This window comes from Phycodurus eques, chromosome 2, assembly GCF_024500275.1.
Source record: "Phycodurus eques isolate BA_2022a chromosome 2, UOR_Pequ_1.1, whole genome shotgun sequence".
Taxonomy (NCBI): Eukaryota; Metazoa; Chordata; class Actinopteri; order Syngnathiformes; family Syngnathidae; genus Phycodurus; species Phycodurus eques.
This window is the reverse complement of record NC_084526.1, coordinates 44,028,733-44,043,074: the sequence shown is the minus strand read 5'-3', so window position 1 is coordinate 44,043,074 and position 14,342 is coordinate 44,028,733. Positions and strand designations below refer to the sequence as shown.

At 45.4% G+C, this 14,342-nt stretch overlaps 1 protein-coding gene across 8 annotated transcripts in view; it reads left to right on the top strand.

The window, feature by feature from the left end:
• The window catches only part of scube2 (signal peptide, CUB domain, EGF-like 2), a 35,276-nt gene that overhangs the window by 15,148 nt on the left and 5,786 nt on the right, over window positions 1-14,342 (top strand). For 4 of the 8 annotated variants that reach the window (XM_061670941.1, XM_061670940.1, XM_061670939.1 and 1 more), the window contains 7 exons: window positions 1,097-1,219; window positions 1,476-1,592; window positions 4,709-4,798; window positions 4,937-5,059; window positions 7,404-7,571; window positions 7,878-8,084; window positions 12,107-12,277. In XM_061670941.1, the coding sequence (XP_061526925.1) occupies window positions 1,097-1,219; window positions 1,476-1,592; window positions 4,709-4,798; window positions 4,937-5,059; window positions 7,404-7,571; window positions 7,878-8,084; window positions 12,107-12,277 (999 nt within the window). The remainder of the gene's footprint in view (window positions 1-1,096; window positions 1,220-1,475; window positions 1,593-4,708; window positions 4,799-4,936; window positions 5,060-7,403; window positions 7,572-7,877; window positions 8,085-12,106; window positions 12,278-14,342) is intronic. The other 4 variants (XM_061670936.1, XM_061670938.1, XM_061670943.1 and 1 more) reach the window with 4 other exon arrangements.

The window sequence follows — 14,342 nt, the reverse complement described above, 5'->3', positions numbered from 1 at the left end:
GCTGTGAGGCCAGCGTACTGCTTCAAAGCAAAATACAACAACGTACGCTGTTTCTTGAAACAGGATCCGTTCCACGGCAGCTTGTTGAAAGGCTTCAAGCGGAAGATTAGGATGCTCGACAGCCTGAAGTCAGGGCGGCCAAAGCTTTATTTGGCACTCTGCGAAACATCTGCCGATTTGAGCTTTTGGCGATGCTGAGCTTCGGTGCAGCCCTTCTCGTCTGGAGAGACGTTCCCTGGCTTTGCGTGGACGCCCGCTCTAGGAGTTGAGCGTTTTTATGCCAAGAACAGATCCCGCTTGGAGAAACCTGCCACGGATGGGTCGGTTGGACTACGCATCGGCACGGCGTGGTGGCCTCAGAGCTTTTCGACCTGGAAAAACCTCTCGCCAGGCAGCTGCTCAGTGTTTCAATTTGGCGAGGGCATGAGATACTTGCAAAAATGCCAAGAGCTGTGCCGCAGCTGTCAAACCCAAGGCCCGGGTGCCACATCCAGCCCGCCGCGTCATTTTACGGGGCTGCGGAAGCAAATTATTTGCCACTTCCGTCATTTGTCAACTTGCGTGATTCTCACTAAGACCTGTACCGACATTTCAAATCGTTATACGTAAATAAATAATCATGTTACATGTTTCGGTTACCGAACCCCTCTTTACAATCACTGAGTTGAACAAACTATATCTTGACTTCTGATTTCCAAACTAGTTATCCATCAACTGTACGAACAATGTGGCCCGCAACAAAAATGAGTCTGACACCCCCGGCCCACGCTGTCAAGTGCCCATAGCCTCACATCTGTCCGAATCCTACCTAAAAGAGAAAAAAAGGAAGCGAGGCTATACGGTACAGCAGCAGCCACGCCATTAGGTACGCCGACGCAATGTAATGAGATTTAGCTCAAACTTTACGAAGATAATATTGCTGGATTTGGATTGTCACGGAGCGGTATCAATTGCACGTAACGTTGTCGTCACCGCGCCGCAGGGTACCGTGAGCCGCGGCAAATATTTGGACATTGTTCACGTAGCCCGGAAAAGCGGGAACCGGAATCTTGGAAACAGCTCTCAGTTTGAATTTGCTTCCGCTCTCGCCTCTCAGATATGAACGAATGCAGCGTGAACAATGGCGGTTGTGAGCAGGGTTGCGACAACACCCAGGGTGGGTTTGAATGCTCCTGCGACCCTGGCTACAAGCTCCACTGGAACAAAAAGGACTGTATCGGTAAGTCAACGCCTCCTCTGCATGTTGACGCGCCAGAAGTACGGAGGGAGTGCGGGAACAAAAAACAGGAGATACTTTGAATTCTGCTCTCTCTTTTTTCCCCTGTATTCTCACTCACTCGGGTTTCTCGCAAGCGGCCGTAAAATAATCAGGGCCGAGCTGCCGTGGCTGTCCGAATATTGGCTGCCTCTCGGTCCTCGCCGCCGCCCAACGGGTTCCTCTTTTACCTCGGAGTTCTATTGTGGTTTCTATCCAGAGGCGGAGGGTTTGCCAGCCGCGAAAGCCGTCTCCAAGCCCACGTTGAACTGTAGCAAGCAGGAGGGAGGCGACCGCTGCTTCCTGACGTGCCAGTCCCAAGTTCATATCAGCGGCGGTGAGTCGGAGCGGAGCAAGCGCGTTACTCGTTCGTGGCAGCAGAACCTATTACAAAAAAAAGGGGTTTCATTCAAAATCCATTTGATTTACTGCCGGTGGTCTCGGGGTCGTTCCAATATCGGAGGACAATTGAGGACATTTAAAACAACAATTGTTTAACTGATTGGAAAGTGTTTGTTTTGTTTTCAAGAAAAACAGGCAATAAGCAGTCTGCAAATGTGATCATCAAAGTACACTTTTATCAGATTTTATTTGTCATAACATATATATTTTGCTGTGTTTGGATACGAAAAACACATTTCAAAAAATACAGTCAATCCTTAACCAGCAAACAAAAGTAAGGCACATTTGATTTGAATGCCCATTTCATTGAATATTTCTATATCGACAGTAAATCAATGCTAATGTGAGTGGCTTTGCTCAAGAGTACATGCTAGCTGGGTTAGCTGTTATGCTAACTGGTTAAGAACAAATGTAGCTCTTCACGAAAATCCAAAATCAAACAAGATAAACATTTGCTATCAGTGTCTTTTTTCTGTCCATATAAGGAAAGGGGTTGTGTTGTTTCGCGTGACAACTGAAAACATTCCATTGTAGTATGACTCTCATTACAGGAACTTAATGCTAAAGTGAGTGTTTTTGCTCAAGAGTGCATGCTAGCTAGTTAGCTGCTATGCTAAGTGGTCAAGAATACAACTTAGCTCTACCCGACAATACCGAAGGAAAAGCGCTTGGTATTAATTTGTCTTTTGCTGATCATATTAGTAACAGATTTTCATTGGTTTGAGTGACACTTCATTACAGCTGATTTTCTTTCAATATGAAAAATACAAGAAATCGGAGTCATCTAAATCTTAGGTCAAGCTATGGTCAGAGCAATGACTTCATTTCTCCTGAGCCACGTTGCTCACTTTTCTTTCTCTTCCGTAAATGATTAAGCGACACAATTTCAGAGCATAATGAATACGATTTCAAATATGTCTGGGACGAAGCAAAATGCAGATGAAGGACACCTTCACGGATCTGTTGTATTTGACATGCAAGTCGGTCGTCGAGGCAAGAGAAAATCGCCGTTTTAGGGGTGCTCAATGACCGTCTGGGATTTGAAATAATATTGATCACTTTTACTGCAGCTACAGTAAAAGATTTTCCCAGGACTGACTGCAACAATTTACACATGTCCATGTAGGGTGCATGTTTGTGTATTGTGTGCAAGGCTTACTACAATTGTGGAATGACCACAAATGATAAGCTGTGACCAATTTCCTCAAACAAAAACACGTCTGCTTCTAAATGCAGTCGAATGTCACTTCTTAACTTATGTGCCGCCCTCGGTGGCGTAACGTTTGTAGCCCACGCAACACTTCCCGCATCTGTTTCATATTGTACGCCGTTCAAAAGGATTTGTCATTCCTCTATTCACCGCTGCGGCTTTTAATGATACCGCAATTGTAAGATCACACACACGCACGCACAAATCCACATCCTTTACTTATGAGTGATTCATTCAAGTTGACTCGGAGGCTAAGCTGCACTCTCGAAAAAACATTTCACCGCACTTTGCGGACAAAAGAGTTGGGACACCTGGCATGGATCAGGAAGTGCACAACTCCACCTGGGACCACAACAGCAAGACTTTCTGTACGGTGTCGGAGCGCTACCAAAAGCTGGTTGAGCGTTGATGCAATGACCAGCTCAAGGTGTACAAGTACGCTCTTTGTCCTCACTAGTAAGACAACTAAGCGCACTAAAAGAATAGAACGACTAGAGTGCACAACGTGAACAACTATGTCTTGCTGGTGATGTTTCCCCCCCCCCCCCCCCCCAGTACTCTATGACATTTCTGCACACTCGTCGGACAACCTTGTCAGGCTAGCAGCACAGCTACGCAAAACACGTTACTAGTTTGGCAAAACTGTGCTCTGGTTGCTCGTGAAGCAGTAGATTTTAACGAGTAGAATTGTATCATGTAATTAGTAGTACTAGTAGCAAGCAGTTGTCAACTAGTGCGTAGTTCTGCCTCACTAGTAACATGAAGTTGTCCTTCTCGTGAGGACAAAGAGCATACTAGTACAAGGACCCTATAAATACCTTGAATAAATGCTCAAACGGCTTCATGGAAAAGTATTTTTTCCTCGATCCTCGATAAGGACGCTATTAGTGCGTGACACATGCCTATTAATTAGGAAGTGTAGTGTTGCTAGTGCAGCACAGACGTTTACTAGTAACGTTTAATTGCTACTAGTAGGCCATTTGAGCGTGTATTTGTAGTGCACTACTTGTCAGTCCAAGCACACTCGTAGGATATCGAATAAATAAGCTTGCACTAGTAGAATCATAGGGCACACTAGTGGAACGACTGTATCATACTAGTAACGTTTTTTTCCACTACTTTATCACAATTCTGCACACTAGTAGGACAACTTTGACATACTAGTAGAAAAACTGCATTGTACTAGTGAGGCAAAACTGCTAGTGAGCGTTTTGGTGCTTCTAGTCGGGTCCAGGAGGATATAGTGTGTGACATTGTTGGGCCTAGTAGTGTTGGTAGTGCAGCACAGCATTTGACATTTTACGGTTTAATTGCAGACTAGTAGGCCAAAAGTGGCACTAGTAGTGGACAAAATGTTACTAGTAACACAGTTGTTCTACCAGTGCGGTGAATTGTTTTACTAGCGAGGGCAAATAGCATACTAGTCCATGGACCTTAATCTGCATAGCAATGAAATTGAATCAAGTCTTTGAGCATTTATTCACAGCGCACTAGTAGCATATCGAGGAGAAGAAAAAAGCTCAAACGGCCACAAATAACTTTGTGAGCACGTATTGGCGCTATTCCGCTTGAAAATCATTCTCAACACCATTCACCTCGTGCATTTCACGAAAGCCCATTTTAATGTCGTGCCGGCGCAGTCGCGAATGTAAACAAGAGCTCAGTGGCGCAGCGTTGTTATAAACCAGACTGGAACGTGATTCAAACATGAACCCGCTGTGGGATGTGTTGTGCAAATAGCGGGCAACATCCTCGCGCAGACAGACGCCTCGTGTTCCTACATGCCGCTCGTTCGCCTTTGTGGCCCTGACTTTTTTTTGCCTGCGCGTGTGTGTGTTCAGGGACGGAGGATTCCTACACTGTGACCTGTGGAATGCCACTGCCCTGCTTGGCTGACGCACAAAAGAACAACAGTGGCTTGCAATGCTTCGGCAAGTACAAAGCGCGAAAATCGTCATCAGTGAGGCTTTGAATGTTTTCACCGGATGTTGACTTGGATCAGAATGACAAGATTTTCTGTTTCTGTTTTGTTTCTTCTCCCCCCCCCCCCCCTCCCGCTCCCCGTGTAGCTCCAGAGATGGCCGGCGTGCCTCGCATTAAGACCACAGCGACATTCAAGTCGGGCACGACCAAGTGCAACTTAAAAAGAAGCCAGGAGCGACTCGGGGAGAGCTTGAACCCGGCACGCTCAGGTAAACAATGGATCGCGACAATACGACGACTCAACTCGGGCGAGGACGCGCGTTTACTAACAGCATTGGCTCTTCGAAAGGAGGCTGGAGAAGTACAGGAAGGCTCCAAATCAATCAGTGGAGAAAAATGGGAAGAAAAAAAAGCAATACAGTACTGTAAAGCAGTCCAAGGCCATGACGTACAGTAGGGGTAAAAGAGTCATTACTAGACATTAATTATGCGTCATTCCAGTTTTAGAGAGGTAGCTCCCTGCAACTTTATATTGTCGCGTCATTGATTTTTGTTTTCATTTTCTGATTTCATTGTATTTTTTAAACAGTAAGTTTGTCATGCGACATTTCTGGTCTCGATTTGACGCACCGAAATCAAATCAAATACTACATATGCTACCTACTTGCCAAAAGTATGGCCTTTTTTTCTGAAAAAAATCATTTCCTTTTGATTTTGTTCTGTTTTGTGGTAGTATTAAAATACAGGAACTGATCATGATTAATTATGGTCATTTAAAACATATCTGTGTGTGTATAAAGTATATAAAGAAAGGCCTCCAACACACACTCGCAAAAAACGTACATTTGTGTAAATAGTCTATTATTCATTACTACATGGGACAACACTGAAGAAATGATGTAAAGTGCGGGTGTCAAACCCAAGGCCCAGGGGCCAAATCTGGCCCGCCGAGTCATTTTATGTGGCCTGTGAAAGCAAATCATCTGTGTCGACTTCCATGATTCTTGCTCAAATTCTCATATTTAATAAATAGTATCGTTGCGATATGGCAAGCATTTTCTGAACAATAGTTGAAGAATTACCCTTGACTTCTGATTTCAAAACTAGGTATCCATCAATTTGTTGTGTGTGTGCGTCATAATATTATGAGGTGACCAAACATTGATATGGTTTTACAGTCAACGACCCCCTGAGTGCAACCGTGACTACAATGTGGCCCGTGACAAAAATGACTTTGACACACCTGATGTAAAGAATTCCTTGTGCAGCTTGTATAACAGTGTCCATTTATCGTATCCTCCAACTAACTCAACAAGCAGCCTTTAAATGTTGAAACCGCCAGCAACAAAAGTGAGTACGCCCCTGACTGAAAATGTTCGATTTTTGTGACGTGTTCAATATTTATGATATCTTTGCATGGGACAACACTAAAGAAATGACGATGACGCAGCTTGTACAACACCGCAAATATATTGTTCCGTCAAATTAGCTCAACACACCGCCATCGATGTCCAAACCGCTTTTTTTTTAAATTTGTTATTTTGTTTGAACTCAACTTTATTCGTCAACATTAAAAAAAACAACCGCAAATGTAAAAAAAAACTGCTGTACATAATGCAACATCACACGGGGAGGGAATCTCTCCGCAGGCTCCAGCGCACGACCATAACGAGTCACGCTCCCCCGTTACACTTGGCCACATCACAACATATCCCGCCGCCAATAGCGTTCCTTTACTACAGTCCGAAGCACGAAATAATCAAATTGCTCCGATGCAAAAATCAAACATCTTATGTACTGCAAATGAAATGTCCACATTCCAAATGAAACCATACTACATCTGACAGTAAGATTGAACATAAAACACAAAACCCAATAAATACGATAATAACAACACGAATGAAAGACGAGTGATAACAAGAATAAATGAAAGAAAGAAATATTCTTTTCTCACGAAAGTATATAGGAAGAGCTCCCTTCGTATTGGTCGGACGGAATGGTTGGAATCCCCTGTCCCAGTAGTATTCCGCTTCACTTGATCTCCTTTTTGTACCAGCTCCGGTCCCTCTCCCTATCTCCTCCGGGATGCATTCTTCGCCGAGGGAAGGACTCGTGGATTCCCCACTAAATGAAATAGCACAGCTAAAACAACTAGCAACGCTTTGAACAATGCGTTGTATCGCCGTTGCTGCAAAACACATTTGGTTGTACCAAGAAGTGAAAACCGCCATCGAAAGAAGATCAAGCGTACACGATGGCTGCTTCAAAACAAAACCAAAAAGCAGACGCAAATGCGCAAGACATTTGTGGGCCGAGTGATGTGGTTTGGTTCGTCTGGATGGTCTCGGCGCAGCACTTTGTCTGCCAGCGAAAAGCGATGATGGAATTAGCGCGAGACTTTTTTTACGGGCCGCTCCGAGCCCGGGCCGTAAATCACACGCAGTATGATTATTTTGGTTCTCGTAAAGGGCTTCTGTGCGCCGCTCAATCTATCACAGTGTTACGACGAGATGGCCGCAACGACGTCTCACGCTCACGTCTCAATTTGCCGCCCTGAGGCGCGGCACTTTTGCGATTGTCTGACAATTGACGGCGCTCCGTCACTGTCCACAGACGGCAGGTTTCTCTTCACCGAGAACGTCCAGTTCAGCTACGTGAGCCTGCGCTGCACCTCGTCGGCGCACCGGGGGCGCAGCCGCCACGGCAGGAAAGCGGCCGAAGAGGACGGCTCGTCCATCACGGCCGAGTTTGAACTGGATGTGAACCTAGAGGAGGTAACAGGTTGGTCTCTGCCTGCCCGCCCGCGGTCTCGGCTTCCTCGTCTCCTCCTTTCGCTGCTGTCTGTTAAAGTATCTCCTGTTTTGATTGCGCTGCGATGGCGGTGGGCTTTAGTTCGGGGCTCGAGGATTTCGTTTTTGTACTTGAATGAGACGACCTATTCCTGGATCAAGAGTGTGTCTGTGTCTTGATGGCGTTTGTCTCCGTGCACGTCCACGTTTGCATGCATCATTTGACAGCCAAAACCACAAAGGTGACATCTTTCCTCCCCTCCTGGAGACAGTTTGCGGTATCTAGCTCTTCTCTCAGCAGAGGGCTGCGACCTGAACTGCGTGAGACGACGCTCCGAGAAGAGGCTGAGGAAGACCATCCGCACCCTGAGGAAGTCCATCAACCGGGAACAGTTCCACCTCCACTTTGCAGGGTCAGACTACGAGCTGGCGAAGAATCTGGCGCCGCCGGCGGAAGCGCCGGGACAATGCGGGGCGGGACAGGTGCCGGTGGGCAGGAGGTGTGGTGAGTTAGCTTTTTTACTTCATTTTTGTCGTTAGCTCAGTTTCAATCATGTTAGTGGGCTGGGAATGCAACGGTTATCAAAATGTTGGCCCAACTACTGAATACATCCTTTTATCACATTTGATAACAACAAGATACTTCCAGGTGGCAGAAAAGTGATCGCCTACCACTGATCAGAACTGAAATGATTACAAAAATCTGTTGTGTTTGGGGTTACCCCAAAAGGCTTAGTTTTCTTTTCGGCTTCCTTCCAAAAAGTCAGAACGATTCCAGCGGAACCTGTAGGTGAGAACGATAATAAATCAAGCGGAGGTTGCAAATAGTTGTACAGAGAGCTTTCACAGGGTGTGCACACTTGTGCAACCACATTATCTCAGTTGTTCATTTTGGCTTCCCCTCTCGAAAATATTGTATTTTTCCAATGGAGCTTATAGATCACATGAATGGTGGAAATGATTTATCTTGCTCTCATTTTGTTATAGCCACAAAAACCTGGTATCTGAAAAGGGGTGTGCGGACTTTTGAGATCCACTGTATGCGAGACTTACGTAGAGAAACGAATCATTTATTGTATACATTTTCCCCCATTTACGCTGTACTTCAAATAAACATCTGGTACTATCTGCAGCTGAGTAAACAGTACTTACTTAATGATTCAATTCAAATGGATTGCACATAATTTGTATAGAAATTGTATGTAAATACTGTAAATGTTTGAAATGCACATGTATTGATTGTACAGCACTCGAAGACGCCGCAAAGTGAATTCAGCGATTTGTTCGTAAATACATTATACGTTTGAAATCATTGTTGAAAACGTGCAAAGACAGAAGAACTATGTCGTACTCAAATGTGGAGCGATAGCATGAGTTTTCCAGATTTTTTTTGGGAGGGGGGGGGGGGGGGGGCGTGGCTAAAACGGTGCCGCTTGACGCACTTTGGGATCGGACATGAGTCGCCCCTCCCCCACTATATAAGAACTGCAACACCGTCATTCGCGCCAGCGTTTATTCGACGCAATTGTGACGTGCAGTTAGCTAGCTAGCTACGCCTACACCCCGAAAATGCATCTTCTCTTGCCTCATTTATCCAGCATCTTCCCTTCGATGGTCCACTGGCATGGCTGTAGAAGGGCCTCGTTGTCATCCGCGAGTGTGCGCACGTCACGCAGAGAAAGGTGGAAGAACGCGGCAGGGGGAAATTGTTTTTTTTAAAAAACGTCCGACGCGACTGCCAGCGCGTGGAAAGGAGCTTTGGGCTGGGCTGGTGTGGCCGCTTTAGAGCGCCTCGTTGTTGTACCGGCTAACTTTTCCAGATATTTATTAAAACAATATATTTTTTAGGTGCATATGGAAAGCAGCACAGCATACATTCCCTGCAAAAATCCCTCCCTACATGAGGCATCACATGTTTTTCTCGAGAGCGGTGTTGATTTATTTTCATGAGTCAAAATATTCGGGTCTTTAGGTCATGTAAATGTAAATGTAATTTCCTGCACATTGAGTTACCTTGTGTCGGTTTTTGGCCGTGTCAAGGATGGACATGTAATTTAGGAGAAAAGAGGTGGTGGTGGTGGTGGAGGTGGGTGAAAGGCATTGTTAACCTCCAGCTCTTTAAAGGAGCTATATTTCCTCCGCCTCCCCCACTTCTCGCTCTGGCTTAGCTCTGCAGTTTGGTGCCTTTCATTGAAAGGCCCACTCACTCGGAGCGACGAGGCAGCTTCCGGTGCCGCGCTTTCACTCGCCTTCATTTGTATTCTCGGGGCACCGCTATCTTTTCGGCTAGTTTCGTTGGGATTTAAGACGAAAAAGAGACTACGAGGGGTGCGGGGTGCACCCCTCGTAGTCTCTTTTTCCTCCGTGTTTGTTTAAGGTTGTTTAGGAAGTCCTGTTGATTCGAGCCGGCGGTTTGAGTGTTGTGCGTCCCCCGCCACCCACCGCATCCTAAGTGCCCCCCAGCTGGGGCCACTTTGCATGACCCCCAGCCACTAAACCGCTGAAGAGAATTGACTTCAGCCGCACCACGGGAATCAATTAGCATCAGCTGTTCGGGCCCCGGCCCGACGGGCGCGAGCGGCGATTGGGCCGAGCGGAATGGGGGGATTGGGAAGGCTGACCCCTTTTATTGGGTTCAGCTCCTTACCGCTGTGATACCCGAGTGTTTTCCGATGTCATCGAGTGGTAGGCAAAGACTGAGGACTTGAATAGAGGTGAAAGGTCTTTTAAAGCTCTTTGGGGCCATCAATTGCAGGACTCTATGGAAGCGCTCTTTGCATTTGAAAGGCTTCAAGGTTTTTTTCGTTCTTTCACTCGCACTCTGTCTCTTCTGTCACTGCTTTCCACTGTCAAATAAAAGCTCTTCGGACAATACGATGATGGCTCCTCATGCTCTTTCACGGTAAACAATGGACCTTCCCAAAATCGAACCGCTCTTGAGAGAATTAGATTTGATTTGATTTCAGGGGGAAAAATTGAACAATTTGCTGAGCCGCGCATTATTAATGAATGCCTTTGTAAGCGGCGAGCTTTCAGATTCTTGATTTATTACCTCAAGTCAAGTTCTTAAGAATATCAGGTGGTGGTTCCGAAATTAATTACAGGGAGGCTGAATGGGAGGAACCCAAGCAAAGGCACCCTTTAATTCGACGTTTAAGAGCTAAGAGGGAAACATTTGCTTTGATTTGCTTCTGTGTGTGTGCGCGCGTGTGTTTTTAAAGGGGCGCTTATGGCGGCATTCAAAGTCATTTGGCGACGCGCAGCAGCCGTCCTCCATCGAGTAGTAGGAGGCAGCTGCGAAGAGGCCTGGCGCTCTTTTGTCTCTCGGCTTTTTTCTTTCTTTTTTTTTTTTTTCCATGAATGCATTAGGTTTGCGTAAGCTCTTAACAGCTGGCGGTCGGTTGTGCTTTTGTACATTTTGATGTGCCGCTGACAGTTGTTTACTGGGTGCGCTGAAGTTTCTTGCATTATATGAGGGAGCCGATGCATACCTTCACTTGTTGTGTGTACGTGTAGCTTCGCGCAGGAGGTATGCGGAGCTTATTCGGGTAAATGACGGCTGTTAGGTGTAACTTTTAGCGCAAATGCATTGATGAGAAGCAGTGACTTTCAGTATTTTCTTGTTCCGAATAATTGCATGATGTAAAACTTCATCGCCTTTGGTCAACTTCATATTTTGGTGTTCAACTAAGAATAGTGCACGGGACTGTGTCATTGTTAAGAGCAAATAACATATCAAGGCTATCGTATCAACGACTGTCCGTTTGTTAGGATGAGAGAAGCGGCGTGTGGAACTGAAGCGTCATTTCCCCCGTCGGCGGGTTCCTCGGAACGTCACTTCGCCGAGTTGCACAAAAGTCAAACATACTTGTTGCAGGGGGGAGAAAAAGATGAGTGTGAGCTGTGAGCGTGTTCAAATAAAGTGCGCTTTTCACTACCGTACGTTCCTTTGGCCAAGACGTGTTCAAATGTGAAAATCAGCGGGGACCGAAAGACAGTGGGCTCGGTCGCCTGTGCGTCAGGTCCCGTTTAAGGCAGCTGCTGAGCTGATGACGTCGGGCTCGCTTTAATTCGATGTTCTTGTTCCACACTCGAAGTGCCGTGTTTCCGGTGTAAATCTCCAGGGTTGACAGGCCCGTTTGATTTGCGCGGCCGCAGGGCAAACAGGTTTATTTGTTGTCTGGCTTCCCTTCTCGTGGCTCTCGCGGCGGGCTTACTCTAACGACACGCCATGTACTCATCTGCCCTTTAAACGGATGTTAATTACAAGTGCGGACAACATTTAGCTTTGGCTCTTTTAATTCCTTGTTTTTGATTCGTGAGGACACCGGCTCGGTCGGTCGGGTACATTAGCGCCGAGATGCCACATTACAGGGCTATTTTTGTCCAGGGGCGTGCGTATTTCTTTCCACTCAAGACGAAACGTTCACCTTGTCGAATAAACACCAGCATGGCAAGTCGCGTTTTTTTTCTTCTTCCCGTCACTGATGTGTTAAATACCGATGTCACGCTCCGCCTGCCCTATAGTGAGCTGCAGTGTCGGTACGTATTTCGACGGCGACCAGGGGAGGTGCGCGACGTGTCCGGCTGGGACCTATCAGGACGAAGAGGGCCAGATGTCCTGCGAGGTGTGCCCCGCGCCTGCAGGGAGGGACGTCGCCAAAGTGGCCGGAGCTCGAAACATCTCAGAGTGTGGAGGTAAAATAGTTACCGGATAAAAGACAGAAAGACAGTGGTTCGGAAACTTTTTCTGGTTTTTTTTTACAGCAGGCACCACCTAAAAAATAATTCGCTCGACAAGTACCACCTTCGTGACCAAAATGAAATACAGTAGCGACTAGGCACGAGTGTTCCTGAAACAACCCGAGACAGAGCTTTTATTACTGCAAAGTGTTTCGTATTATTGTAAGCCAATGTTACGTATTGCTCATTCTGCACAGTTTGAACAACATAAGACGTGTCAAATTCAAGGCCTGGGGGTGAGATCCGGTCCGCCGCATCGTTTTATGTGGCCCGCTACAGCAAATCAACTGTGTCTACTTCCTGTTTCTTGCTAAATGGACTCGTTGTTTTCATTTTGGCAGACAATCTGTACTGAAATTGCACTTTTTCTTTATTTTACAAACTTTTATTTGAACTAAATGCCTTAATAAAAAAAAAAAGGGACAAGAGTTGTACAGTGGAGAAGGGATATGGATAGGCTACAACTCGCAATTATCTTAACAATTGATTAATCTGTCGATTATTCTTTCAATTAATTGATCAATCGGAACAAAAAATCTTTTTTTTTTTTTTAAAAACAAAACAAAACAGGATATTGTTTCAAATTGAGAATGCGCAAAATGTTTTCCAAAGTAAAAGCAAATGTTTGCAAATGTCTTATTTTGATTAAACACAAAGATAATCAGTCGACTGAAATTCAATTTCCAGTTAAACGAGCTCTCTAAATGATGAATCAATTTGACATTTGAATAGTTGTCGATGAATCAATTAATTGTCGCACCTCTAAATAGTACGGTGGCCTTGAAATGCAAAACAATGTAACAAATGGTGAAACACTTTAACATTTCAGGAAACACAAAAACAAAAGCAGAATCACTTTTACAAACAGACGAACCAAATTCCAATTCCGGACCCCCGGAAAGGGAGGGCCCCACTTCACGGACATTCTTGGAAATCGGCAAGACCCGCCCCGCTTCGACGTGATCGGCTCCTGCATCGCGGCAAGGGTCGGCTTCGCAGATGGAACGAGATGTCCGTCCCAAATAGCGATTGGCTATACGGACGCCCTGAACGGCGAGCCTGTCGAGGCGTTTGATGCTGTGTATACGATATATTGTTAAAGTGTTTCACAATTTGTTATAGTGTTTTGCACCTCCGGGCCACCGTAAAATAGGGACCAAGCCCGAAACGCGAATAGCGAAAATTCGCAAATAGCGGGGGTCCCCCTGAAAGTTGGAAATAAAATCATGAGATTTCTGAGAATAAGCGAGGGATATATATATATATATATATATATATATACTCCAAAAAATGAATAATGTCTCCAAAAGCTAAGTTCTTACAGACTGAGGTACTGCCAAAACAGATCGAAATAACGAGGGATACGTTCGGAAAAATCAAAATCTGCACAAAGGTGAACTTGCGATTGCTGAACTGCAAATATGCGTCAGTCCACTGTAGACTGAAAATATCTGCTTGCCACTGTTTTCTAGGACTTCTGATTTCAAATTCAATTCGTTGTTAGAAAAAATATAGAGTACCGATCCAATGTGTGGGCAATTCTGTGTATGTAGTTTTCTCATGAAGTGATTGTACACTATGATTTGATGGTGCTCACAGTCCCCAGGGACAACCACTTGAAGTGTTCTGCGCTTTATAAAATAATTGGACATTTGCAAAATTTGAGTTACAAAAGTCACATTCTTTAAAAAGTAAGTACTTTTAATGAAACGAGACATTGAAATGTTCTTTCAAGTACTTCTGATGACCCTACAAGGCTCCAAACAGGATCCAGTGTAAAGAATGTTGGCCTCGAGGCGCCTTGAACATTTTTATAATTGGATGTGATGTGAATGAATGGAAGTTTACGGTCAAAAGATAAAGCGAGGCAATACAAAAGGCAGCGAGTAACGAACCACCGTTTCCATGATGAGAAACCACACAAGATGCGACGGTGCCTCGATAAGGGAAGCTCGCTCCTTTGTGTGAGACCAAAGAAAGCCATCTTTGGAGGTGAGCTTATCCGCTTTCGTTTGGGAAT